Genomic DNA, 25,810 nt, shown 5'->3' with positions numbered 1-25,810 from the left:
TTTCAAAACAAAATACTGCTTTTATTTTGTAGGTCTTCACTTATCTCTCAACCTTGTAAACCTTCATTAATCTCCTAACTTTGTCTCCTTTACTATAATTTTTTTTTGTATTCTCAAAAATTATAATAAGTTTAGTCTTGGGGGCAGCTAGGTGGCTCAGTGGAAAGAGCACCGGCCCTGGAGTTAGAAGGACCTGAGTTCAAATTCGACTTCAGACACTTGAAACTTACTAGCTGTGTGACCCTGGGCAAGTCACTTAACCCCATTGCCTAGCCAAAAAAAAAAGTTTAGACTTGTTCTGACTTGGGGAGGAACTTGTTCATAGCACTAAGACTCTGCATCTACGTCTGAAATGCTTCCTCTTTAGAGCTGTAAGTTATTTAAAAAACGGCACCTTGCTTTAAGTTGCCAAAGTAGTCTTCGGTTAATTCTTTTTTTGTTTTGTTTCATAAAGACTAAGTCTCTATCACCTATGCTGGTGAATAGCAGACACTCAGGCCCAACCCCACTACTGATCATTCTAGGAGTTCTGACCTGCTCCTTTTCTAACCTGTGCTGGGTCAGCCCTCCTAAGGCAGCCTGGTGGCCCCCCACTCCTAAGGGCTCATCATATTGGACTTAGCGCAGATATCCAGTCAACTTCAGTCCTACTGCACCTCAGAACTCCCGACCTCAAACAATCCACCAGCCTCAGACTCCCCTGAAGCAAGAATTACAGGTGGATGACAACATGCCCAGCTGGGATAATTTTTTAACAACTCTTATCTCCATGTTACTTTGAAACTTTGGTTGACACAAATAATTTCAGTCATCTATGACAGGCAGGCAGAGGGCCAAAGGAGCCTCCTCCATCGATGTTTGCACAATGTCCATCAATTTAACAGGTAGGGATCTCATTCATTGAAAGCATCATGAAATCAGCAGTACACTACTGGGAACCTACTGAGCGTGAAATCTAGATTATGACATCCCAGAAACACATAGAAGATAGTTGATCAGCCACAGCGGTGGCTGCCCTTCCTAAGGAAACGCTTAAACAATCCAGCTGACAAGACAAATAGGTACAGAGGAAACCAGGTTTCATTTGTTGCATGACTGAAAAAGGACATGAGATCAGATTATATTTCAGGGTCAGTCAGAGAGAAATGAACTTGTATGGCCTATATGGTTTCTTTTTTTGCTGGCTAAATTAAAAACTGAAGTTCTCAAATAATATTAATTCTCTTAATTCCTGTCTTGCCTATAAAGTGAATTTCTATGTTTTCACTAATGAACATAATATGGACATGAACCTCCTGGTACCAGTCTTCAGTGATTTTTTACATTTTCAAGTGCCTGCAAATTACAGCTTATAGGCAAAATGATTACTGACTCAGAAGATGAACTAAGTGGATTTGAGGAAATTCCTTGTGGAAATACTGAGCTTATAGAGAGGAAGAAATTCTGTTAATCAAATGACAACCAAAAATCCCTTCACAATTCACCCTGAGAGCTTCCTTCCCTGACGATATAACCATCCTGAAATCTTTTCTTCCGTAGATTGTGTAGGAATGTTTGACACAAATTTTGCTTTGAGTCAGAATAAATTGCTCAGACTGCTGAACAATGATCCATCCTCATCTGCCCCAGGGGCGAGGAGAACCCTGGGATAAGCTTACCTGAGTTTCAAGATCCCCCGCAGCGGCTGGTGGGGTAGGTGGTAGTTCTTCAGATGCAACAGGAAGTGCCTCAGGTACAGACTGGTGCTCAGCATCTGGTGGAGAGAGTTGGGATACCATCCCAGGATTTTCTTCTTCCCCTGATGACTCTGTACAGACATCTTCCAATGCTTCTTCGGCCACTTCCTCCTCTTCCTCCTCCTCTGATATGGAAAGAATGCTACTTTTTAATCATTAAAAGTGCCATCTTCATGAAAATCATTACCAGATAAGCTACAGGCAAAATAGGTGGTACAGTGGATGGTCAGAGCACACAGTGGACAGCGCTTTAGGCTTGGGAGTCTGTCTCAGACACTTACTGACTATGTGACCCTGAGCAAGTCAATCAACCTTCTTTAAGCCTCAGTTTCCCCATCAGCAAAATAAGGATAATAATAGCGTCTACTTCACAGAGTTATTGTGAGGATCAAATGAGATAACATATATAAGGTGGTTTGCAAACTTTAAAGCACCATATAAATGCTGGTTATTATTTGTACAGTACTTATTGTATTGCTATTTTTATAGTAAATATGGAAAACAAATTAGCAGTTGGGACCTATCTAATCCAAGTGCCAAGAAAAATTAGATTTAGTAATTTTAAAACAATGGAGTTTACTTGTTTTTATTATTACTAAACTAATAATAGTAATAATAATAATAAATTATGCTGGGTTTACCAACAGCAAGCTTTAAATATTTAGTTCATAGGCTAAAGGTAGAAGGTACCTCCTATATTTAGGTATAGGTATAGGTGTATACATGTATAGAAGGAACCTCATAGTCACCTAATCTAAACCTCTCATTAGGTGGTACGGTGGATAAAATATAGGACTTGGAATCAGGAAAACTTGATTTTAAATCCTACCTCAGATACTAGCTGTATGACTCCAGGAAAGTCACTTAACCTCTCTGTGCTTCAATTTCCCCATTTGTAAAATGAGAATGATTATAGTACCGATAATAACTTCCCAAAGTTACTGTGAGGATGAAATAGATAACACATGCAGAGTGTTCTGTAAACCTTACAGCACTATGTTACTGTTAGCTATTACTGATGAAGAAACTGAAAAGGCCCAGGAAAGTTGTTATTTGTCCAGGGTCACACAGGCAGGTGTGGAATTCAAACCTAGGACCTGTGACTTCAGATCCAGCCCTCATTTCCAATATGCAATGCTGCCCTTCCCATTGGTTTTTCCACTCTATTAAAATATGTTTTTGAATCTTTATCTTATGGTCAACTCTAAGAGCTAACTAGAAGTTAACTTGTTTTCAAAGACAGTTTTACAATTTGATAAGTTTTTTTAAATATAACTTCATCTTTTTAAGACTCTAATCCAGGTTTTTGTTCTTTTTTTCTTTCTGTATTTGAACAGGTCCCATCTGTCAATGTTCACATGTATTTGTGTAGGTATAGAGCGCCTTACAGCTGCTGAGTTCCTCTCTGACCCACCTTTCTAATACTCTTAGTAAAGAATCGAATGATGTCTAAGCAGGATAATATACCAGAGGAGCTACTGTTTAAAAGTAAGAATATTTTAGTAACATGGATAACTGCCCCTTAGTTTATCTGTTTGTAAATTCAAATTTTTAACACTGAGCTAAACTGGGACAAATCTGATCTGGAAAATGCCTGAATAGAGCCTAGCTACTTGTCCCAATGAGTAGGTAGGCCTTTAGGCTCCCTTCCCTTTCAAGTTTTCTTCTGCTTACAATCCGTGAGGAGATACCCTGGTGTCCAGATCGACATCATCTGACCCCAGTGCTCCCTGCTCTCTTCATGGGGACTCTACAAGATTCAGACATTTGTCACATTCAGGGGTTGTGCTTGTCTTTTCAACTTATACCCAGGAAAAGTCTGGAACAAATGGAGTTGGCTATCATTTTCACTTTATTTCTGTGGAGTAAGCAGGCTTTTGTTGTTCAGAAGTGTCTGATTTTTTATGACCCCTTTTGGGGTTTTCTTGGCAGATACTGGAATGGTTTGCCATTTCCATCTCCAACTCATTTGAGGAAACAAAGGCCGATGGGATTAAGTGACTTGTCCAGGGTCCCACATCTAGTAAGTATCTAAGGCTGGATTTGAACTCAGGTCTTTTTGACTACAGGCCTGGCACTCTATCCACTGCACCACCTGCAAAGAGATTGTACATACTTGTAAAAATATACCAAGACACCTCTGAATTAAAGACAGTATAACAAACCAATTAAATACAGAATAACAAACCAGTGAGATGGCATGTGTTAGTATATACAGAGCAGTCCTTAGAGTCAGAAAGGCCTGGGTTCAAGGCTCACCTCTGACATATACTGGTTTAGCCTCTCAACGCTCCCAGGTCCCTCTCTAAGACAAAGCAGATCTGACTGCACTGATAAAGGGAGTTTTCTTATTTGGGAGCTCTGTACACAAATAAAATTGCAGGCCTGGTCCAATAACACTATTGAAAAGAATATAAATAAGACAACTCTCCTAGCCACAAAGTAGAAGCAAGGGTACTGGAACCAGCTCAATGGCTTGGGAGAATCAACTGTTAAATTTTCAGTGTGAGCATTTAAACCTTGGCAATAAGTAAATACTACAAATCAGGGCTTGATTTATTATCTTCTTGATTTTCTAGACTTAAGAAAATGATGGAGAAAAAGTTAATAATGCAGGTTTAACTTAAAATTGTGTTATGCATTTTCAAAAAGTTGGTTGTTAAACATTTACCAGCACACCTCTAAGTAGGAAGATATTTCCCTCTACCTCCCTCTGATATTTTACAAGGCTCAGTATGGTAGCTAGAAAAATTCCTGTCTACACTGAATGCTGGGCCCTATAACTTTGATTATGTGTGGACAGGGCAAACATAACCACTCAACATAGCAATGAGTACCTTTCTTTTCTTTTTTCCTTCCCCTCCTCTCCCACATAAACATTTGCAGTCTCTACCAACACATCTCTAAACTAGCCCACTGGCCCCAAGCATGGTGCTGAACTTCATTCATTTCTTAATTCCCTGAGGTACCCCCAACATCCAGTTAAACCAAGTAGTTCCAATAGAAAATATCATCTCTTTTCTTAACGGCTAAAGAAATCAAGAAATTGGATGAAAAGCGAGATTATTTTGAGATTTAGTTGTAAAAAGAAAAGTGTAGTGATCATAAATAGTGACCATTAAAGAATGGAATGTATTACCTATCTTGGTACAATGGAAAGATGACCGGCCCCAGAGTCAGACGACCTGATGGTTACTACCTGTGTGGTCTCAGGTTTTCCTCATCTGTAAACTAAAGAGACTGGCCTATGAAGTCCTTCCAAATTTCTATCTATGATCATATGACCTCCTCTTCCCTAAACATATCGGAATAGATTATGTACCATGCCTGCTTCATTTTATTACTGGAGGACCTAGCCTCTTAGCGTTGTTATTGAAAACGGGTGGTATGTTTTAGGACTGGTCCACTTTGTCTCTAGACCTTAGCACCGGCTTCTCCTCACTACAGCTTACCCAGTCTCCCTCACCTCCCTCCCCACACCACCTGCTACTCTGATTTGTGAACTGTCAGTATTTACTTAAACAAACACTATACAATTTCCCACCCAGATGTCTTCCCTTTTCTGACTGGTCTTCAAACTAGCACCGAGTGGCATTTTACGTGATCATGAGTGATGTTTAAACTAAGGTTGCTATAGTCATCAGAGGCACTTAACTGTCAACAAAGTATATCGTGGTGTGAGAGACCCTCTGATAGCCAAAGCCAGAATAACCCTTGTCAACAAGATGCATGATTCTGCTGTGAAACAAAGTTTCATTTTCAATTATGGTTCCTACAAAGTTGTCAGGTTCTATTTTGGCAGCAACACTGGAGTGTGACCCTTGACACCCCAACCTCCAGCAGCTTGCACACACCTGCAGTTTAAGACAGCCATTTTTGGTGGGTGATATACCTTTGTAAAAGTCAATTTCTCTTATTATCTTTTCTTCTCGATTGAGGTTGACTGTAAAATGGTCCATGTTTTCATAGCCGTGTTCTATTTTCTCCATCTGAAATGCCTTGGATGCTTCAGAAATTCTGAAACCAAGACAATGTGGCAGTTGCAATCACTGTTTAGTTAGATGGTCTTGAATAAAAATAGAAAACCTAAACTCTTCATCAAATGAAAAAGTTACTTACTTTTGTAACAGCGTTTTGGCATTCTGTGAAAGCAAGAAAAGGTGGCTTTAATTCTTTCTTTTTGTCAAAGATACTTCGCATTCAGATCTCTAATTCTCTCCACATCTTAGAATATCAAAGTGTAATGCATCCAATAAAATTTAAATCACAATCTTTTTTTTGCATTTAAACATTATGACCTTTTAAAGATACTTTACTGAGTAACATAATCAGATTAAGAGCTAAGCACAGAAGGAAAGAATATTTTCATTTGCTCAAATTGTTCAATATAATAAGATGGACATAAATATAACAAATATGCTATGAGGGAGAGATGTTTTCCTACCCTCTGACCAAAACAAACAGCCTTTTGTATCCAACCTGTCCGCCTGGTAAACATCTTTAGATTGTTTGACCACATTGGACCATACCTGTAAGAAGACTGCCATTTCTGGCTCATCCATGAATTGAATTCCTGACTCAACCAACTTGGATACTGTCTCCAGATGATCTGCATACTTTTTAATCAGTGCCCGGACATGCTCCAGTTTCTCCTCTTGGCTCCTTGTAATGATTTGTGTCATCTCATTCTTTCTTTCCTCCAGGATGCCATAGAGATAATCAAATTTTTCACACAGCTCCTGTTTCTGTCTTCTGCAACATTCCTGTGAGTTGAGTTGGTTCAGATTAGAAAGGTTTTAATGCGCATCTTTTTTTTAGATACTATCTAGTTGTTTTATTCAGCAAAGAACTGATAAGCAGATAGTGCAAAATTACAGAAAAATAATGCATAATAATAAAACATCCCCCAAATGGTTATAAGCCTACCACTTTCCTAAATCCCTGAAGTCACATACATAGGAGTTGACTTGAACACAAGTCCTTTAGGAAAAATGCAGTTTAGTCTTCCTTTAATCAGGAAAATTAGTACAAAGACAACTATGTCTTTCAAAACTTACTGCTGGATTCACACCCAGCAGGCCTAGTCATTTGAAGCTGACCCAGAACCTCTGGAGGAACTCTGGCCCAGGGAATGAATTCACATCATAGGGAAAGAGTTAAGGATACAGGTGGACTTGGAAGCTTTTCTCCGTCTGGGCAGGCAGTCTTTACCTTTCCAGGGACCTCCAGTTTTTCTGGCCACAGCTAGCATATTCAATGATCCTAGCATGGAGAATCTTGCTGCCATGAGCCTTCCTCCCTCCAATTTGTAATAATGGCACCCAGTCTGGTTTTTTCTCAATTACATGTAAAAACATTTTTAACATTTGTTTTTTAAAATTTTGAGTTCCAAATTCTCTTTCTCCTGCCCCTCCCTCCCCACTAAGAAGGCAAGCAATATATCAATTATACAGTGAAGTCATGCAAAACAAATTTTCATATTAGCCATGTTGTGAAACAAAACACAAAACCAAAAAAAAGGAATAAAAAAGATAGAAAGTTTAAAAAAAGGTTTCAATCTGCATTCAGATTCCATCAGTTCTTTCTCTGGAGGTAGATAGCATTTTTCATCATAAGTGCTTCAGAATAGTCTTAGATCGTTGCATTGCTTAGAACAGCTGAGTCATTCACAGTTGATCATCATACAATATTGCTGTTACAGTGTACAGTGTTCTCCTGGTTCTGCACACTTCATTTAAATCAGTTCATATAAGTCTTCTTGGTTTTTTCTGAAACCATGCTGCTCATCATTCTTTTACAGCACAATATTATTCCATCACAATCAGATACCATAACTTGTTCAGCCATTCCTCAATTGATAGGCATCCCCTCAATTTCCAATTCTTTGCCACCACAAAATAAGCTGCTATAAAGACTTTTGGGCATATAGATCCTTTCCCTTTTTGTTTGATCTCTTTGGAATATAGACCTAGTAGTGATATTGCTGGATCAAAAGCTAGGCACAGTTTTATAACCCTTTGGGCTTAGTTCCAAATTGCTTTCCAGAATGATTAGAACAGTTCACAATCCACCAACAGTACATTAGTGTCTTAGTTCTTCCACATCCTTTCCAACATCTGTCATTTGCCTTTTCTATCATATTAGCCAATTTAATAGGTGTGAGGTGGTACCTCAGAGTTGTTTTAATTAGCATTTGTCTAATTAATAGTGATTTAGAGCATTTTTTTTCACATGACTATAGATAGCGTTGATTTCTTCTTCTGAAAACTGCCTGTTTATATGCTTTGACCATTTGTCAATTTGGGAAATGACTTGTATTCTTATAAATTTGACTCAGTTCTTTATGTGTTTGAGAAATAAGGCCTTTATCAGAGACACCTGGTATCAAAAAATCCCCCCCCCCAGTTTCCTGCTTTCTTTCTAATCTTGGCTGCATTGATTTTGTTTGTGAAAAATCTTAATTTAATATAATCAAAATTATTCATTTTATGTCCCAGTTTGGTCATAAATTCTTCCCTTATCCATAGATCTTATGGACAAAAATTTCCAGGCTCCGCCAATTTGCTTATGATATCATCCTTTATGTCTATATCATGTACCCATTTTGACCTTATCTTGGAAGACAGTGTGAGATGTTGGTCTATACCTTGTTTCTGCCAAAATGCTTTCCAGTTTTCCCAGCAATTTTTGTTAAAGGTTGAGTTGTTACCCCCAAATCTTGGATCTTTGGGTTTGTCAAACATAGATTACTTACAGTCATTTACTACTATGTACTGTGTACCTAATCAATTCCACTGATCCACCACTCTATTTCTTAGCCTCTACTAGAGTTTTTAAATGATTACCACTTTATAATACAGTTTGAGATTTGATACCGCTAGGCCATCTTCCTTCACATTTGTTTTTCATTGATTCCCTTGATATTCTTTATCTTTTGTTCTTCCAGATGAATTTTGTTATTATTTTTTCTAGCTCTTTAAAATGATTTTAGTAGTTTGATTGTTATGATACTGAATAAGTAAATTGATTTAGGTAGAATTGTCATTTTTATTACATTGGTTCTATCTACCCATGAGCAATTAATATTTTTCCAGTTGTTCAGTTGTAACTTTATTAGTGTGAAAATTATTTTGTAATTGTGTTCATATAATTCCTGGGTTTGCATTGGGGCAGATACTCCTAAGTATTTTATATTGTCTACAGTTATTTTTTAAAAGAATTTCTCTTTCTATCTCTTCCTGCTGGACTTTGTTGGTAATATATAGAAACGCTGATGATTTGTGTGGGCTTATTTTACATCCTGCAACTTTGCTGAAGTTGTTAATTATTTCAACTAGTTTTTTAGTTGATTCTCTAGGATTCTTTAAGGATGCCCTCATATCATCTGTAAAGGGTGATAGTTTTGTTTCCTTGCTGCCTGTTCTAATTCCTTCAATTTCCTTTTCTTCTCTTATTGCCAAAGCTAGCAGTTCTAGTACAATATTGAATAAAAATGGTGATAATGGGCATCCTTGCTTCACCCTTGAACTTATTGGGAAGATAAAGTGCTATCTATTTCTGTGATACCTAAAAGGGCTTTTGGAGAAATTCTTCCTAAAAATAATTGACTTTCCCTGTATTTGAGAATATTCAGGTTTTTGGAGATGACCTTTGGTAGTTTACAGATATAGTTTTTCATCTTTTATCAAATTACATGCTGTAAAATTTGTCTGAGATAAAAAGTATCATTCCGCCATTATCTCCTCCTTCTTCCCTATATAACATGAAGAGGTAGCTCTTTTTCTTGCCGGAGCAAATCCTTCTACATACATAAGTGACCCCATTCCATCTCGTGTCCTCTATTAGACTCATCCTCACTTCCTCACTTATCTTCTGTCGCAGTATACTGGTTGCTTCCGTACTACACTGCTTGCCTATAAAAACCACACCCATGTCTCCACCATTCTCAAGAAATCTTCACTGATCTATTCATCTCTCCACTAGCTATTTCTCCTCCTTTTTGTGACTAAACTCATTGAGAAGGCTGTCTAAAATTGATGCCTCCACTTCCTTTTCTTTTACTGTCTTCTTAATTTTTTATAGTCTGGCTTCAGATTTCATCATTCAACTACAACTCCTCTTCCCAAAGTTATCGGTGATCTCTTTCCTCAGTCCTCATCCTTCTTAACCTCTCTACAGCCTTTGACACACCCTTTTCTTCAAACTCTCTTCTCTCTAGTGTTATTAAAACACTAAAACTCCTGGTTCTCCCACCTGTCTGACACCTCCTCAATCTCCTTTACTAATAGTGCATATCCCCCAAAATTCATTCCTGGGCTTTCTTCTGTTCTCTATACTATTTCATTGATCTCATTGGTGATCTCATCAGCTTCCTTGAATTCAACTATCATCTCTATAGCAATAATTTTAAGATCCATTTGTCCAGCCCTAACCTTTCTCTTCACCTTTAGTTTCTTATCTCCAACTGCCCACTAGATATCTCAAACCAGATGTCCCAGACATCTTAAACTCAGTGTGACCAAAACTGTACTCATTATCATTCTTCCCCAAACCCTCCCTTCTTCCTAACTTCTCTATTTTAGAATTAAGAGGGACAAAGAAGAGTTTCCTGTAGAAGGTGAGATTTGTTGAGGGTAAAACCATCCTCTCACTCACCTGAGTTTTAAACTTAAGCATCCTCCTCAATTCCTCACGTTCTCTTACTGCTCCACCATCTGCAATCATTTACCAAGTCCTCTAGTTTCTACCTCTGTAACATCTCTCATATATGCCCCTTCACTCCTCTGATACTGCTATCACCCTGGTGTAGGCCTTCATCATCTTACTCCTGGACTACTGCAATAACCTGCTGGTTGGTTTCCCTGTCTCAAGGCTGTCCCCCACTTCAATTCATCTTCCACTCAATTGTCAAAATGATCTTCCTAAAGTGCAAATCTGACTATGTAACCTTTTTCATTCAATGGCTCCCTATTGTCTCCAGTACCAAATATAAAATCCTCTCATTGACATTCAAAGCTCTTCAGAATCTGGCCTCCTGTTACTTTACTGGTAAGAAGACCATTCTTAGTCTTCTTACACCTTACTCACCCCCACATACATAGATCCTCCTTTTCACTGGTTGTCTCCCCTGCCTAGAATGCTCCCCCTCCTCATCTCTGTCTCCTGGTTTCCCTGGCTTCCCTCAAGTCCCAGAAAAAATCTCACTTTCTACAGGAAACTCTTCTTTGTCCCTCGTAATTCTAAAGCCTTCCCTCCATTAATTATTTCTAATATAGCCTCTCTTTGTATCCCTAACACTTAGCACACTGACTGGCACATAGTAGGCACTTTAAAACATGCTAGTTGACTAACTAAAATATTGGGAGATTTCATTGCTGTTGTTTGGATAACTACTAATGAACCAATCCTCTATTTTAAAAAAAGAAAATCTCTCTGTGTGCTTAAAGTATGGTGGAATGTGGCTAGAAGTGTCATCTTACTTCTTTTCAGGATGACTTGAAATGATGTCATTATCTTTTAGAGGACAGGAATGGACTATGATAGGTCCTGATTTCTCCATATCAAAGGACCTATAACCACCCTTCCTACCGTGTCTTTGTTTCTTGTTTATTTTTTGCTCTTGTTTTTTGTTTTGCTAAACAGATATCGTATAACTTCAGTATATATATATGCAAGTCAGAATAAGATGAAGCAAACTTGTTTCTAAAATAAGGAAATGATGCTTCTTTATCTGAGTTTCCAAGTCAGTTAGTTCCACTAAATTCTTAGAAGCCAGCTTAAGTTGGGAGGTAAACTGAATATTAATTTCCAGTATGAGATATCACTCAGACATCACACAAAGGAAAGGTTTGCATATTCCCTGTGGAGGTGGGTACAATATGGGATAAGTTTAAATGGAAGTGTCCTTTTAACTTTTCATTTGAAGACAGAGGTTCAACCAAGTTATGTGAAAGTCAGTGAATTTAGAACTGACTCCTTCCCTAGTTTGTTCATTTCTTCTCTGGAGAACAGTGTTCATCAGGTATGTGCTACCAAAAGGGAAATTAGTCAGGGGAAGAGAAAAAGTTATCAGTAGTGATTGGTTTGCCATTTAGTACAACAAAGTGCCTTTATAAATGTCACCTAAAATGCTGCCGGTGTTGATTTTATAGTAACCTAAAAATATAATCAGAAAGGAATGTAGGCTTTTTCATTATGGAAATGTATACAGTTAGCATGCTTCAAAGGCATCTTGCTGTCTGCAAACTCATGATAGCAGCCAACTTTATCTTTGCTCTGCAACAACCTCCTGGTCAAAAAAAAAATTCTTTTTGCTCTTAACAAACTTTCTCATTTGAGTAAAAAGTTAGGTTTCTTTGAACTCACGTCCAGGAATTTTATATGTGGGTACACACACACACACACACACACACACACACACACACACACACACACAAATTCCTTTGGCAGGATATATGTTGCAGTTTAAAATTGTTAAGTGAGACCACAAGATTATTTTCCTGCCTATTAATTTTCTCTTTTATTATTTCCTATATCTTTCTTTGGTCTATGGAACTGTCTTTTTAAATTTTGTCTGACACGGCAAGAGTGAGAGAGGAAAACTGTCCATCACTGTTGCCCTTGGTTGACCTCCAGGCTGATTCAGCTGGAAAGTCTCAGATCCCAACCCGACCTTTATACAGTACAGCCAGGGCAGTATTGCCTGCTGGCTTCCAGTGTCCTAGAAGAGCTAAAGGAAAGTTGCCTGCAAAGCTCCCATCAGAAATGAACACATAATGCTGCCTGTTGAGTGATCAAAGTTATGAAGCATTTCCCAAAATTAATCATCTGAAGGGCAGGGAGACCTTTTGCTATATAGAGTGAAGCAGGGAGCTATGGGCTGATTGTGTCTCTACAAAGCCAAGACATCTGCAGGAAAAGTAGAAAATCGAATCTCTGATCAGAACGTTTTCTCAGAAGCCAATGTTTCAGGAGCTGTACTTCGGCATCTACCCTTCTCTTAGGTTTATTGTGAGAAAACAGAGCTTTTTGTAAACCTCAAAGCACTACATGCAGGGAAGTACAGTGGAAGGCACATTGGATTTTGTGCCAGAGGCTTCAAACATGTTTTTTTGCAAATAACTTAAACTCTCTGGGCCATAGTTCCCCGATCTTTAAAAAATGTGGGGGAACAAGCAGTTTTCAGAAGAAATTAAAGTTATGCGTAGTCATATAAAATGCATTAAACCACTATTGATTAGAAAAAAGCAAATTAAAACAGCTCTGAGGTACCACCTTATACTTATCAGAAATGACAAATGCTGGAAGGAATGAGGGGAAAACAGGTATACTAATAAACTCTTGTTGTAGTGGACTGGTCCAACCATTCTGGAGAACAATTTGAACTAGGCCCAAAGGGCTATAAAACTGTGCGTACCCTTTGACCCAGCAATACCATTACTAGGCCTGTATCCCAAAGAGATCAAAGAAAAAGGAAAAGGACCTATATGTACAAAAACATTTGTAGCTCTTTGTGTGGTGGGAAAGAATTGAAAATCAAGGGGATGGTCATCAAATGGGGAATGGCTGAACAAGTTGTGGTGTATGATTGTGATGGAGAACTGTTGTGCTGTGGGAAATGACAAGAGGGTTGATTTCAGAAAAACATGGCAAGACCTATAGGAATTGATGCAAAGTGAAGTGGTAAGAACCTGGAGATTATTGTTAGAAGTAACAGCAATGTTGTAATGATGATCAACTGTGCAAGATTTGGCTACTCTGATCAATACAATGATCTAAGACAATTCCAAAGGACTCATGATCAAAAAATGCTTATCCCCCTCCAGAGAGAGAACTGATGAACTCTGAGTGCAAATTGATGTATAATTTTCTCACTTTATTTTTCTTGCTTTTTTAAAAATACAACTAATATGGAAATATGTTTTGCATGATTTTATATGTACAATTGTGTGCCCTCTCAGTGCATGGGGGGAGGGAAGAAAGAATTTGGAACTAAAAATTTTAGAAAGAAAAGAATGTTTAAATAATAAATTGAAAATATTTTTAATGTTTAAATGAAAGGGTTAGTTTAAATGACTTTTTTCTTAAAAATTCAATTTCATTTAATTTTCAGTTCTGAATTTGCTCTGTCCCTCCCGTCCTCCTCCACCCATTCAGAAGTCTAGACAAACAAACCCATTACAAATTTGTCTAGCCATGAAAAAACAAATTTCTGCATTAGCCAGAGAGAGAGAGACAGAGAGAGAGAAAGGAAGAAGGAGGAGGAGGAGGAGGAAGAGGAGGAGAAGGGAGAGGAAGGGGAAGAGGGGGGAGGGAGGAGGGAGAAGAGGGAGGAAGGAGGAGGGGGAGAGGGGGGAGAGAGGGAGGGGGAGGGAGGAAGCAAATATGCTTCAATCTGCACTCTGAGTTCATCAGCTTAGATGACTTCTAAGGTACATTCCAGCTCTAATTCTATAAACTTATGTAATATGAACTAAGTATCCTAATAATTGGACTTCTTAAAGCATTTTTTGGCCCTCTATAGACATAACTTTGATTTAATCTCTCCATTTGTTTAAGTATATTTTAACACAGCTACTACTACTAAATAAAGAATCATTAACAGTGGTTTTACATAATGTTTAAAACGACTTCACAAAAGCACCATGGGTTAAATTTTAGGCTCCTGGGTATGACTAAGGAGAAGAAACAGAACTGAAAAGGGAAGGATTTCATGAGCAAAGCCACTGTGTCAACATTGTTTATGACCATAATTCCTCAATGTACACAGAATAAGCTTCTCTTCCCTGACCTCCAGTATGACCACATGCAGAAATACTCAAGCAGATTTCAGCAGACAAAGATAACAAAAAATGTTTGTATTTGGAATCTTCTTTGAAGGTCCGATTCAACCAACCTCCAAGGAAGTCATTAACAATTAGTTATGTTGCCTTAGTAGTAAAAATAATGGCTCACACTTAACAGAATTTCTTAGCAACAATGCTGTGAGACATATAATACAAATATTATTATCTCCCTCCTATAGAATCCTGGGAAACTGGGGTTCAGGGTTCACAGTGATATAGCTAGTAAGAGTTTTTCTTTATCTTTGTGCATCCCCAAGTACTAGTACTATGCCCAGCACTTAGTGGATACTAAATAAATGCTTGTTGAATGAATGAATGAATGAATGAATGAATGAATGAATGAATGAAGTCTTCTAACTAGAAGACCAGTGCTCTTTGAACTAACCAGAAAGAACCAGATTCTGTGGTATAAGATCCTAGAACTGGAGGTCATCCATTCTAAAACCCTCATTTTACAGAGAAGAAAACTAAGGCTTGCAGAGGATAAGTGACTTGACCAAGGCCCCGCAATTAATAAGTTGCAGAACTGGGATTGGAACCAAGAACCTCTGATTAAAAAGCCAAAGAATGCCAGAATTTGAGAGCTGAGCAGGAGCCATCTAACCCAACCTATACAATAAAGGAATCCCCAGTACAATACACCTGACAAGTGGCTGTTCAAGCTCTGCTTGAAGACTACAAAGGAGGGGGACCCCCCCCCACCTCTCAAAGCAAACCCATTCTATTTTGGGACAGCTCTAAACACTAAGGTTTTTTTTTTTCCAGACATCAAGCCAAAATTTGCCTCTTTGTAACTTCTACTCATTGCCCTCAGATCTGTTCAAACAGAATAAGTCTAATCCCTCTTTTTTCGAATATTTGAGCACAGCTCTTAGGTCCCATCCCATCCTTCATCCCCTCTCTTCTTTTCTCCTGAAAAAAAAAAACCCTCCATTTCCTTCAACTGATATTCATATGTCATGAACTTAAGGCCGTTCATTATTCAGCAGTTAAAACAATGCTTAGCATATACGAGGCGCTTCATAAATGCTTAATGACTTCACTATCCTGGCTGCCTCCTCTGGACACCCTCCAGTGTATCAATGTCCTTCTTTCACTGTGGAGCCCAGAAACGAGCACAATGCTCCAGGGGAGGTCTGAGGAGGGCAGAGACACTGGGATTACTACCTCTATTCCTGCTTCAGTTTCTATGAGAGAAGAAGAAGAGGGAAAGAAAGGGGTTTAAGCCAAATAAGGAAAGAGGGGAAAAAATACATAAGTGACTTAGAAAGGTTTGAACTATTGAGGTAAATCAGAGGTTGAATATGAGGGGGAGAAATTTGACAAAACTTAGGAGAAATATTGGAAAATCTGAAGAACAATCTCTAAGTCCAGGTACTGGTTTAGATTCTACTTCCTGTTTGTAAGGGAAACACAGAGGTTTGGGGGCATTTAAGGAAGATTTATCCGATTAAAGAGATCAAGTAGAATTAGGGAATAAAATATGAAGAGGCGAACCCAAGAAAGATTGGAAGAAGTCAGGTGGCAAGATGAGGCAAGGTAAGTGAGATAGGGTGAGTGAAACAATTAGTAGGTTAAGCAAACTTATGAAGAGCATTGGTAGATTGGGAAAATTGACTAGAAAGAGACAGGAAATTGGTGCCACATTGAAAGGGACCCAGTGAGTGTGCCTTTGGCTAAAGCGGAGTTGTAGAGACAAAGGAAAGGAATTTGACTGCAGTGGTTCGGTTAGTAAAAAGGGATCATTGGCTGAAAATGTTTAAGGCATAAACTTTCAGGAGAAGTTTTAAGAAGTTAAGCTCAAGGGGCAACTAGGTGGCCTGGAGTCAGGAGGACCTGAGTTCAAATTTGGCCTTAGACTCTTGACACTTAGTAGCTGTGTGACCCTGGGCAAGTCACTTAACCCCAATTAACTTGCCAAAAAAGAAACAAGGCTCACTCTTTACCAACCAATATTGAGAATAGTGCAGTGACTCAATAAAGTGTGAGATGTTTGTAATGCTTATATGTCTGCCAAGGTTGAGTGACTGTTACCTATGTTCCAAGTGTAGGTTATTTCTCTCCTAGAGAAGAAACTTAATAAATAACTCTCCCCTCCTGATTGCTACAGAGGATGAGGGGTTCCTAAAGGAAACATTTTTTCTGCTGTATCATCCTGCCCCTTTTAATATAGCTTCTTCCAACTCTAAAGGGTACATAGATTCCAGGGGTATTTTCAATCAATCAATAAACATTTATCAAGCTCCTATTGTGTGCCAGGCACTATGTTAAGCAAAGATGATACAAAGAAAGCCAAAAGATATTCTCTGCTCTCAAAGATCTCCCAGTCTAATAGGGGAGACAACAATTATGTATGAACAAGATTTCGATTTCTATTGAAAATAATCAACAAAGGGAAGACATAATAATTAAAAAGGATCTGGAAAGTCTTCCTATAGAAGGTGAGTTTTAGCTGGGACCTTAAGGAAGCCAGGGAAGCCAGGGGGCAGAGATGAAGAGAGAGAGAATTCTGGGCATGGGGGACAGCAAATGAAAATGTACGGGGTTGGGAGACAGTGTCTTCTTTGAGAAATTTCAAAGAAGCCAGTGTCACTGGATAACAGATCATTTAGGAGGATGTAAGGTGTAGGAGGATGAAAGGTAGGAGACAGAGCAGGTTAGGAAGGGCTTTGAACATCAAACAGAAGATTTCATATTTAATTTTGTAGGGGATGGGGAGTCATTGGAGTTTATTGAGCTGGTGAAGTGTATGAGTATGTGTGTGTGTGTGTGTGTGTGTGTGTGTGTGTGTGTGTGTGTGAGAGAGAGAGAGAGAGAGAGAGAGAGAGAGAGAGAGAGATGGATAGACCTGAGCTTTTGGAAGATCACTTTGACAGCTAAGAAGAACATAGACTTAGAGTGAAGAGAAACCACATTAAGACCTGAGAAAATTGTTTCTGCTGCTGTGACCACATAAGGGACAGATGCATCATTAACCAAAATAGAGTTGAAAAGGATTCAAATAGTGCACTCATAACTGAGCAGCTGCAGCCAAACAAGGCCCACCCATATCTATCTCATCTCCCTTCACCCTCCACCCCCCCCCACAGTTGTTCTGAGTGTCATGCAGCAATCTGGTTTTGATTCTAGAAAGTTCTGGGTGACAAAGAACACAGATTTAGTCGATGGGCAAATTACTTGAATATGCTAGCTTCATTTGTAATATAAATTCAATTCCTTTCACTGAGTCACACAGGGTTAGCTCCTTTAGAAAACAAAGGTAAGAAACTTAGGGAGCCCAAGAGAAATGTCAGCTACAATGCTGTATTAACCTTGCAAAGAAGAGTTTTGCTTAAAGCTGTTTTGTTAGAATATGAACATAGACCTCATTGGGTTGAGAATCTTTTTTTTTAAACATTTCCACCACTTAGGTCTTAATTGGAAGTCTGTCCACATTATCTGATTCTAAACCTCAATTGAGTAGGTAAATATAGACATCTACTTTCTGTTCTTCCCACTGACCCTACAGCATCCCCTGGGGAAAAGAAATAAATAAAGAAAAGACTGCTGAGATTAGATTTATTTTAGAACAATGTCACTTCCAGGTCACTGAAATTACTCATATGGCCTTGTTGCCAATATACAACAGTGACTGACTGCTTAGTAAGTGTAAAAAAAAAATGATTAGACTATTTTAGACGGTTGATGGTTGACTTCCAAGAAGAACAAGTATCACTTGGGGGTTCTGTGTGGGTGGGGAGGCAATACAGGTCATGGGCCATAGAATTTTAGGGCAGGAAGGGACTTTAGAGATTATGTTTGGTGACGTTTCTTCATGTATAATTGAAGGCAGTTTACTAATTAGATTCTGGATCCCTAGAATTTTCTCCTGAACTCTGAAATTCGGGGCAGCTGCCTGTCAACTGCTGAAAGACCAAAACTTTGGCGTCCTGCCAAAGCTGTTAACATACTACCAACCCACTGAAGGGAAGCAAGCAGATTTCCAAATCCCACTAAAAGTTCCAGGTTTCTACAAATGGCTCCTCCCTTTTTAGAGACCTGAAAGGTGGGATCGAGGAAATAAACATTCATGTAGTGCCTATTATGTATCAGACATTGCTAAATGCTTTTTATAAATATTATCTCATTTGATCCTCACAACAACCCTAGGAGGCAGATGCTATTGTTATCCCCATTTTACAGATGAGGAAACCGAGGCAGACAGAGCTTAAGTGACTTGCCCAGGATCACATAGCTAGTAAGTGTCTGAGGCTGGATTTGAATCCAGGTCTTCCTAACTCCAGGCCTGGCAATCTATCCACTGCGCTACCAGTTGCCTCTGGGAGACTACGTATTCCTCAATTTGGATTATTCTTCTTCTACAGTTCAAAAGCCTATCTATTTAAATCATATTACAAAATCATATTACAAAAAATACTCATGGTCAGTTTCCTGGTGAAGCCAGATATACTGGAGGAGAGGCTCCAGAAATTCCTAAAATTTCAGAGATTCTAAAGCTATAACAAACAAAATCTTCAGTGTGCTAAAAAATGATACCTAGAATATCAACCTGGCAGAGTTGTTCTGAGACTAAAGGGGGATAATCTATACAAGGTGTTGACCACTGAGCAATCCTGGGACCTATGACACATCAATTCTCTTTAGGAAAAGGGGTAAATAGATAGCAAGATACTAGATACCAAGACTTTATTCCACATCTGTAAGCCCATAATACAGCAGTTTGTATTGTTAAACAGGACAGCCACATGAACCTTTGTATCGTGCTGGTCTAGCCAAAGCTGAAACCAATGAACAGCCTCTATCCAACTTTCCTATAGCTGTTCTGAGTCTGGGGTCAAGACTAACCTGCCTGGGACTCAAGCTAGAAGATATGCTTCAGCTGGCAATGCCTCCAGTGATAATAGCTAACATTTACATGGTAATTTAAAGTTTGCAAAAGCACATTACATACACTATCTTGCTTGACCCTCACAACAATACTGTGAGGTAGGTTCCAAATACTACCCCCATGTTGCAGATAGGGAAACTAGGGCTGAAAGAAGTGAAATGACTTTCCCAGGGTCATACCTTTAGTAAGTGTTTGGAGCAGGATTTCAGTTTTCCTGACACCAACTCCAGCATTCTATCCACTAGGACATTTAGCTGCCCTCTGAATTAATCCAGAAAACCTTCAGTCCAAGAGCCCCAGATCACTCTTAGAATGTCTTTTATGTTCTCTATGACTGGCTTCTTTGATCAAGAAACTACTAGGCTGTTGTAAAGATCTGATGCACCCATGATCTAACTCTCCAAGAAACAATCGGCCCCGACTTTGTCTCCATTGGGTTAAAGATGACCTGGGGCCAGGCTGGAGTCATACCTAGGATGGGTCACTGGTAGAAGTGGATTGCCTCACCACACTTGGCTCTCCCCATCCCTAGAAAGCCTGACTTTCCTTAGGGGAATATTTTGACATGGACTTCAATTCATCCTATGTCAGTAGGTATGAAAGGCAACAGAAGGGAGTCAGGCTATTAATATTATTCCTCCCAAAGGGAAGTATATAAATAAATAAGATATATTTGTTTCTCTTGAATGTTGAAAAGAAGCTGTTTACAAGTTGAATCACAAACAGTTGATGAGAAGCTTGTCTGATATCTGAAAAATGACAGATTTTTAAGAATTTCCAATAATTCTGTCTGAACTATAAATATTTCTGGAACCCATTTTGGGGAACTGCCTCTAGTGCTAGTTTTATAATAATAATCATAGCTAGCATTCATATAGCACCTGAAGGTTTGTAAAGCACTTGATAAATATTATCTCATTTGACCTTAACAACAATCCTGGGAGGTAGGTGCTACCAACATCCCCATTTTACAGATAAGGAAACCACGGGAAACAAAGGTGACTTTCTCAGAGTCACATAGCTAGTAAGTGAATTGAATTTAGGTCTTCACAACTCCAGGCCTGGTGTTCTATCCACTTGCACCACTTAGCTGGGGTTTACAAATCATGTTAACCATTTTTAAACATAGTACAGATAATAGAAGGAAATGTATTTTTTTTACTGTAAGTGAAAAAGTCTGTTCGAGAGTTAACTGTTATAGTAAAAATTCATATGTGATTAAGCTCATGCAGAGTAACTTTTGTTTTAGGAATCAGTTTTTTTAATCATGGCCAGGTAATTAAAAAACTGATTTTTTAAAAACCAAATTTATCTACTTGACTTTCTACACTTTGATATTTAAAAATATGTATTCCCTCCAATAAAACACACTGTAACCCACCCATGCCAACCTATTTTACATGACTTTTGTTGATGTGGTCTCACGACTCCTCCATAGGGAGATCTACCCAACCGTCTCAGGGGTCTCAACCAGAACTCTTGACATAGTATGGATGTCAGTGAAGCATGTGGGTCACCCATTGGTTATCCCTCATCCTCTGGGATGACTGGGACCACTTCCTTTGCCAGGGAGACATCTCTCTGTGTCTCATTGTAGTGCAGAGGTGACCCTAAGTTCTCAAAGACAATACTAGGTTAGCACAAGCTCTGGCAGATTCTATCATGTTGAATATGGTCCTGCCAACAGGCTGCTTTCCGAGGGCCATATTAAGTAGATTCAAAGAAGTTCATTAACAGTAGTGTAGTCAGTTGGTGACAAATTCTTTGACCTCGCACCCATATAGGTGATCATAGATGAAAGAAAGCAAGGAGGGAAGGAAGGAAGAAAGAAAACCAAAGAAAAAAATATGTAACATGAACATTATCTTACACTTTACCATTTGCATGCATTAATTGATTATTGTCACTTCTCTGGTGCTGTCCATGAGATATGACAAATCTGAGTCCATATTCTATTGCAGGTTTGATAGTCTTGGGCCCTGAATTTTGGTTTGAAAGGCCCAAAGGAGGGGCTCAGCTGAAGGAGAAATAGGTAGCTCCATTAGCTGGTGCCAAAAATGCCCCAGTGAATACCTACGTACCTATGTACATACAATCTACCCATAAACTCTCCCATAGTAGAAGAGTCAGTATGGTATAATCAACAGAGAACTAGTCTTACAGCCAGGAAATCATGAGTTCAAGTCCCACCTGTTAACATACTGGCAATGTGACCCTTAGCAAGGGTCAACTGCTTGAGACAACTCTCTAAGACTTGAAGTGGCAGTAAAGGTACTGACCAGCACTGGCAGAGGGAGTTTCCTATACTGATGAAATCACAGCTTTAGTCCCCATTCCTTAAGGTAAAAATTTCCCTACCAATGTTTTCCTTATTAGTTTTCATCTTATTTTAATCTCATAAAAAATTTTGTGTTTATGGGGGAAGAGAAAGCATAGTGTGATTTTCTCTGGTCCCAGTTTCCCCTGCCAAGCCCACCTCACAAGGACAACCAGAATAACATTAATCAGTGCCATAATTAGACATGTGCAACTAATGATCTCCAGAGACGGATAATGTCTGGGCCCAAAGAAATAAGACCAGAAGACTTTAGCTGAGTAATGTACCCACTCTAGGGGCTTCTCTCTTTCTCATCCCTAAGGGCTGCTTGGCCAATCAGAGAAGAGAAATTTGCAATAACAACATCCCCACCTCTCTTATGCTCTCCCTCCTCATATCTGCCTTCTGACTTCCCTGGCTTCCTTTAAGTACCAGTTAAAATCCCATCTTGTACCAGAACAACCTCTCTTATTTTAGGCTTCCCCTCTCTTAATTATTTCCTTTTTATAAGGAATATAAGGATATGGCCTTTTGTACATATTTGTTTGTTTATTTTCTCCCCTATTAGATTGCGAGCTCCTTGAGGGTAGATACTGTCCTTTGCCTCTTTTTTTGTGCCCCCAGTGCTCAGCACAGGGCCTGGCACATAGTAGGGGCTTAATAAATATTTATTGCCACCCCCACACCACAAAGAGGCAGAGCCAGTTACATTTTAAACAAGTGCTCCCAAGTAGGTGATGAGGCAAGCAGAAACCAGGGGAGAAACAGAGAATGGAAGTCACCACAGTACCATGGCCCAGGATGCAACTTCGGCCTCTGACAAAGAAAAGCTAGATCAAGAGATAGGATGCTTTCTCTAGTTCATATGCTAGGATGGGATTTAGTCCACAACATCCATGGCCTAGAAGCTAAGGATACTGACTCCTGTGTAGCTTCACAGATTATCTGCACACAATCCCCTAACTTTACCCCAAAAATCACCTTGAGGATGACAGTTGACAGAGGTCCTTTTCCCATAGTTCCCCATTTTCTCATTCTCTTAAAAGAGAGACCAGAGGGTGATGAGGTATCCTTAGAGTTAGTCCCTCTGCTGACTCTCGGCAATCATCTTAAGCCATTCTAAACAGAATGGTCTTAAGGACCTTCAAAGAAGGAGTTCCGTATTCTTTGTAATTTTCAAAAATCCTTAGTAACTTCTGAAAATACTGTTAGATGTGTAGAGCTACAAAGTTGTTATTATTATTAACATAGAATCTCAGAGCTGGAAGGCACCTGGAGGTCACCTAGTACACATTATACTGAGCAGAAATTCTGTCTTACAACATCCTTGGCAAGTAGTCATCGAGACTTGAAGTTCTTAAGTGACAGGAAACTCACTACCCCAGAAGGCAACCCATTTTCAGATAGCCCTAATTATTAAGGAGTCTTTCCTTAGGTCAAAACAAAATTGGCCTCTTTGCCTACTTCCATCTATTGCTCCTGGTTCCACCATAAGATGTTTCACTCTAGCTAATCTAAATCCCTGAACAAAGCTCAAGCTTGCTCCTCCTTATCATTTTCTCATTGGAACAGAAAACAACTGCTCTCTACCCTTCTTGAGACATTTTTTCATTAGCTAAAAACTGTTTTTGTTTCCCCACTCCACCCAGTCTGCCTCTCATTTCCAACCTAACAAGTCAGTTTTCTTATCCTTTCCTATAAAGGCTATCTTTCCCCAAATTTAACTATTTTGATTATTCTCCTCTAGACCTTCTCATGTTTTTCCATGCTTGGATCTGTAATCTATCCACTAGTACTGGTCTTTAAAATCCTTCCACGCCTTCCCATCCTATAAAATTCTTGCCCGCTTCCTTCTGTAAATCCTTTACAGAGGCAAGGCATTCAATACGCTAAACCAGAGGCATGAAACAAACACATGGCCAATGGCCACATGCAACCCCCAACATTCTTGAGTGTGGCCCAAACCAGATTAAAATATAATTGGGAAACATTTAACAAAGTAAATAAAAATACAATAAAGCATAGATAACATTACATTTTAAAACTAAATCATTATACTGCCTCAGGGATTCTTATGTATAGATTAGCAGCTCTGGTTTCTGTTTGACTTAGACATCACTGTGTTAGGTAACTTTGAATATTTTCATTGTATTGAGGGTAACACTATAACATAACACATTTAAAGGACAGTGCCACAAGTGGAATGCTTCAATGAAATCCTGACCAATGAGAGTTAACTCATGGTACCTATAGTCTATACACCTATTTATACATTGTACTATTCATTTTTTCAGTCAATAAGCATTTATTAAGTATCTACTATCTATCAGGGGAACTAGGTGATTCAGAGGATAGAGCGCCAGGCCTGGAGTCAGGAAGACTCATCTTCCTGAGTTCAAATCCAGCTTTAGACACTTAAAAGCTATGTGACCCCGGGCAAGTCACTTCACCCTATTTGCCTCACTTCCTTGTCTGTAAAATAAGCTGGAGAAGAAAATGGCAAATCATTCTAGTATCTTTGCCAAGAAAATGCCAAATGGGGTCACAAAGAGTCAGATACAACTGAAAAATGACTGAACTATGTATCAGACAGTGCAGGCACTAGAAATATAAATACAAAAGGGAGACAGTCCTTGCCCCCTAGGAAACTTACATTCTACTAGCACCACATTTATTTTTAAATTACAATACTACAGTGCCAACTCATATTTCCTGTAGTCTGGAGTCTTCTGTGGACCTTGAGACTTTTCTGCCAGTTTTGTACAAAAATTACAAGATTCCATTTGGTCTTTATTCAAGTAAGTAAGGAGATTACCTGAATCCCAGCTGGCTCTCAGATCACTAGAAGGACAGAAATGGAGGAAATACCAGGAATTAATTTTCCATGATGTATGGCCATTAAAATAAAATGTTTGTAAGTCATGCAGCAATTCAATCAATTTAGGAGTCAAAACTTGGGCAAGTCATTTAAATTTCCTGGGCTTGAGTTTCCTATTTAAAAAGTAAGAGGATTGGACTAGATGGTCTCTGAGACCCTTTTCAACTTAGATCTGAGATCTATCCAACTAAGATCCTATAATCCTTGATTTTACTAGAATTTGGCCCTGATCCTATTCTTTAGAGCAAGATTAAAGCAAAAATATCTACCATAAAAATTATTTTTAAATCCCAGATTTTTGCATTTATACAATCATAAGTCCAAGTTGGATAGGACCATAGATGCCACCTAGTCAAGCATGTGCTGGGGAATGGTTAACAGCTGTCTCTACAAAAAAATACAAAAAAAATACAAAAAACTGTATCCTGATATACTTTTAAATTTAACATGCATTATTAGCATTTTCTCTATTACTTTTTAAAATTCAGACAATCAACAAAACAATAAATCAAGCCCTGATTTATAGTTTTACTGATTCCCAAGGTATAAATGCTCACTCTGAAAATATGATCATTGGCTCTTGGGAGCCTATAAGAGCTGGATCCAGCACATTGCTGTATCGACTTCAACCTCTCATTTTACAGATGAAGAAACTGAGGCTTGGAGAGGTCAAGGAATTTGCCCAAGACCACATAGGTAAGTGGTAGATCTGGCATTTGAACTCAGGGCCTGTGATTCCAGATTCAGCCTCTGAAGTTCAACATCCTTTATCCTCCACTCCCCTACCCTCTTCCCTTCATGTATACCAATGATAATATAGTTCACAGTTGGTTCTGAAAAACAATGGACTTGCCAAGTGTCTCTTTTACTAAGAGCTTCTAGATAAATGTGAGCAAAACAGTCAGACAGCCCAGGAGCCCACGAGCCATGTCTTCTGCAGGCAGAGTCAAACAAGATGTCTCCTTCTCTCTCTGCACAGTCAAACTGTCCAGGATCAGAGTATACTGCTTTGGCTTATACTACACAGTTTCAAACATCCAGTGATTCTGAAAAGATGAATTCTAACCTTTAAAGTCCTTTAAATTTTTCAGTCTTAATTTTTTTGGAATTCTCATTACCAGAGGTGAAGAAGGAAGAAGAGGACGA

At 38.8% G+C, this 25,810-nt stretch overlaps 1 protein-coding gene across 3 annotated transcripts in view; it reads right to left on the bottom strand.

The window, feature by feature from the left end:
• LOC114054203 (tripartite motif-containing protein 55-like) overlaps window positions 1-25,810 on the bottom strand; it is a 77,591-nt gene that overhangs the window by 33,207 nt on the left and 18,574 nt on the right. For 2 of the 3 annotated variants that reach the window (XM_027877369.1, XM_027877367.1), the window contains 4 exons: window positions 6,266-6,499; window positions 5,856-5,878; window positions 5,629-5,753; window positions 1,659-1,861 (listed from right to left, as the gene is read on the bottom strand). In XM_027877369.1, the coding sequence (XP_027733170.1) occupies window positions 1,659-1,861; window positions 5,629-5,753; window positions 5,856-5,878; window positions 6,266-6,499 (585 nt within the window). Of the gene's footprint in view, window positions 1-1,658; window positions 1,862-5,202; window positions 5,223-5,604; window positions 5,754-5,855; window positions 5,879-6,265; window positions 6,500-25,810 lie in introns of all 3 variants that reach the window. The other variant, XM_027877368.1, reaches the window with a different exon arrangement.

The sequence above is a fragment of the Vombatus ursinus genome, unplaced genomic scaffold, assembly GCF_900497805.2.
Source record: "Vombatus ursinus unplaced genomic scaffold, bare-nosed wombat genome assembly UNPS02014812.1, whole genome shotgun sequence".
Classification (NCBI taxonomy): Eukaryota; Metazoa; Chordata; class Mammalia; order Diprotodontia; family Vombatidae; genus Vombatus; species Vombatus ursinus.
The sequence above is the reverse complement of the archived record's forward strand: the minus strand, read 5'-3'. Positions and strand labels throughout refer to the sequence as shown.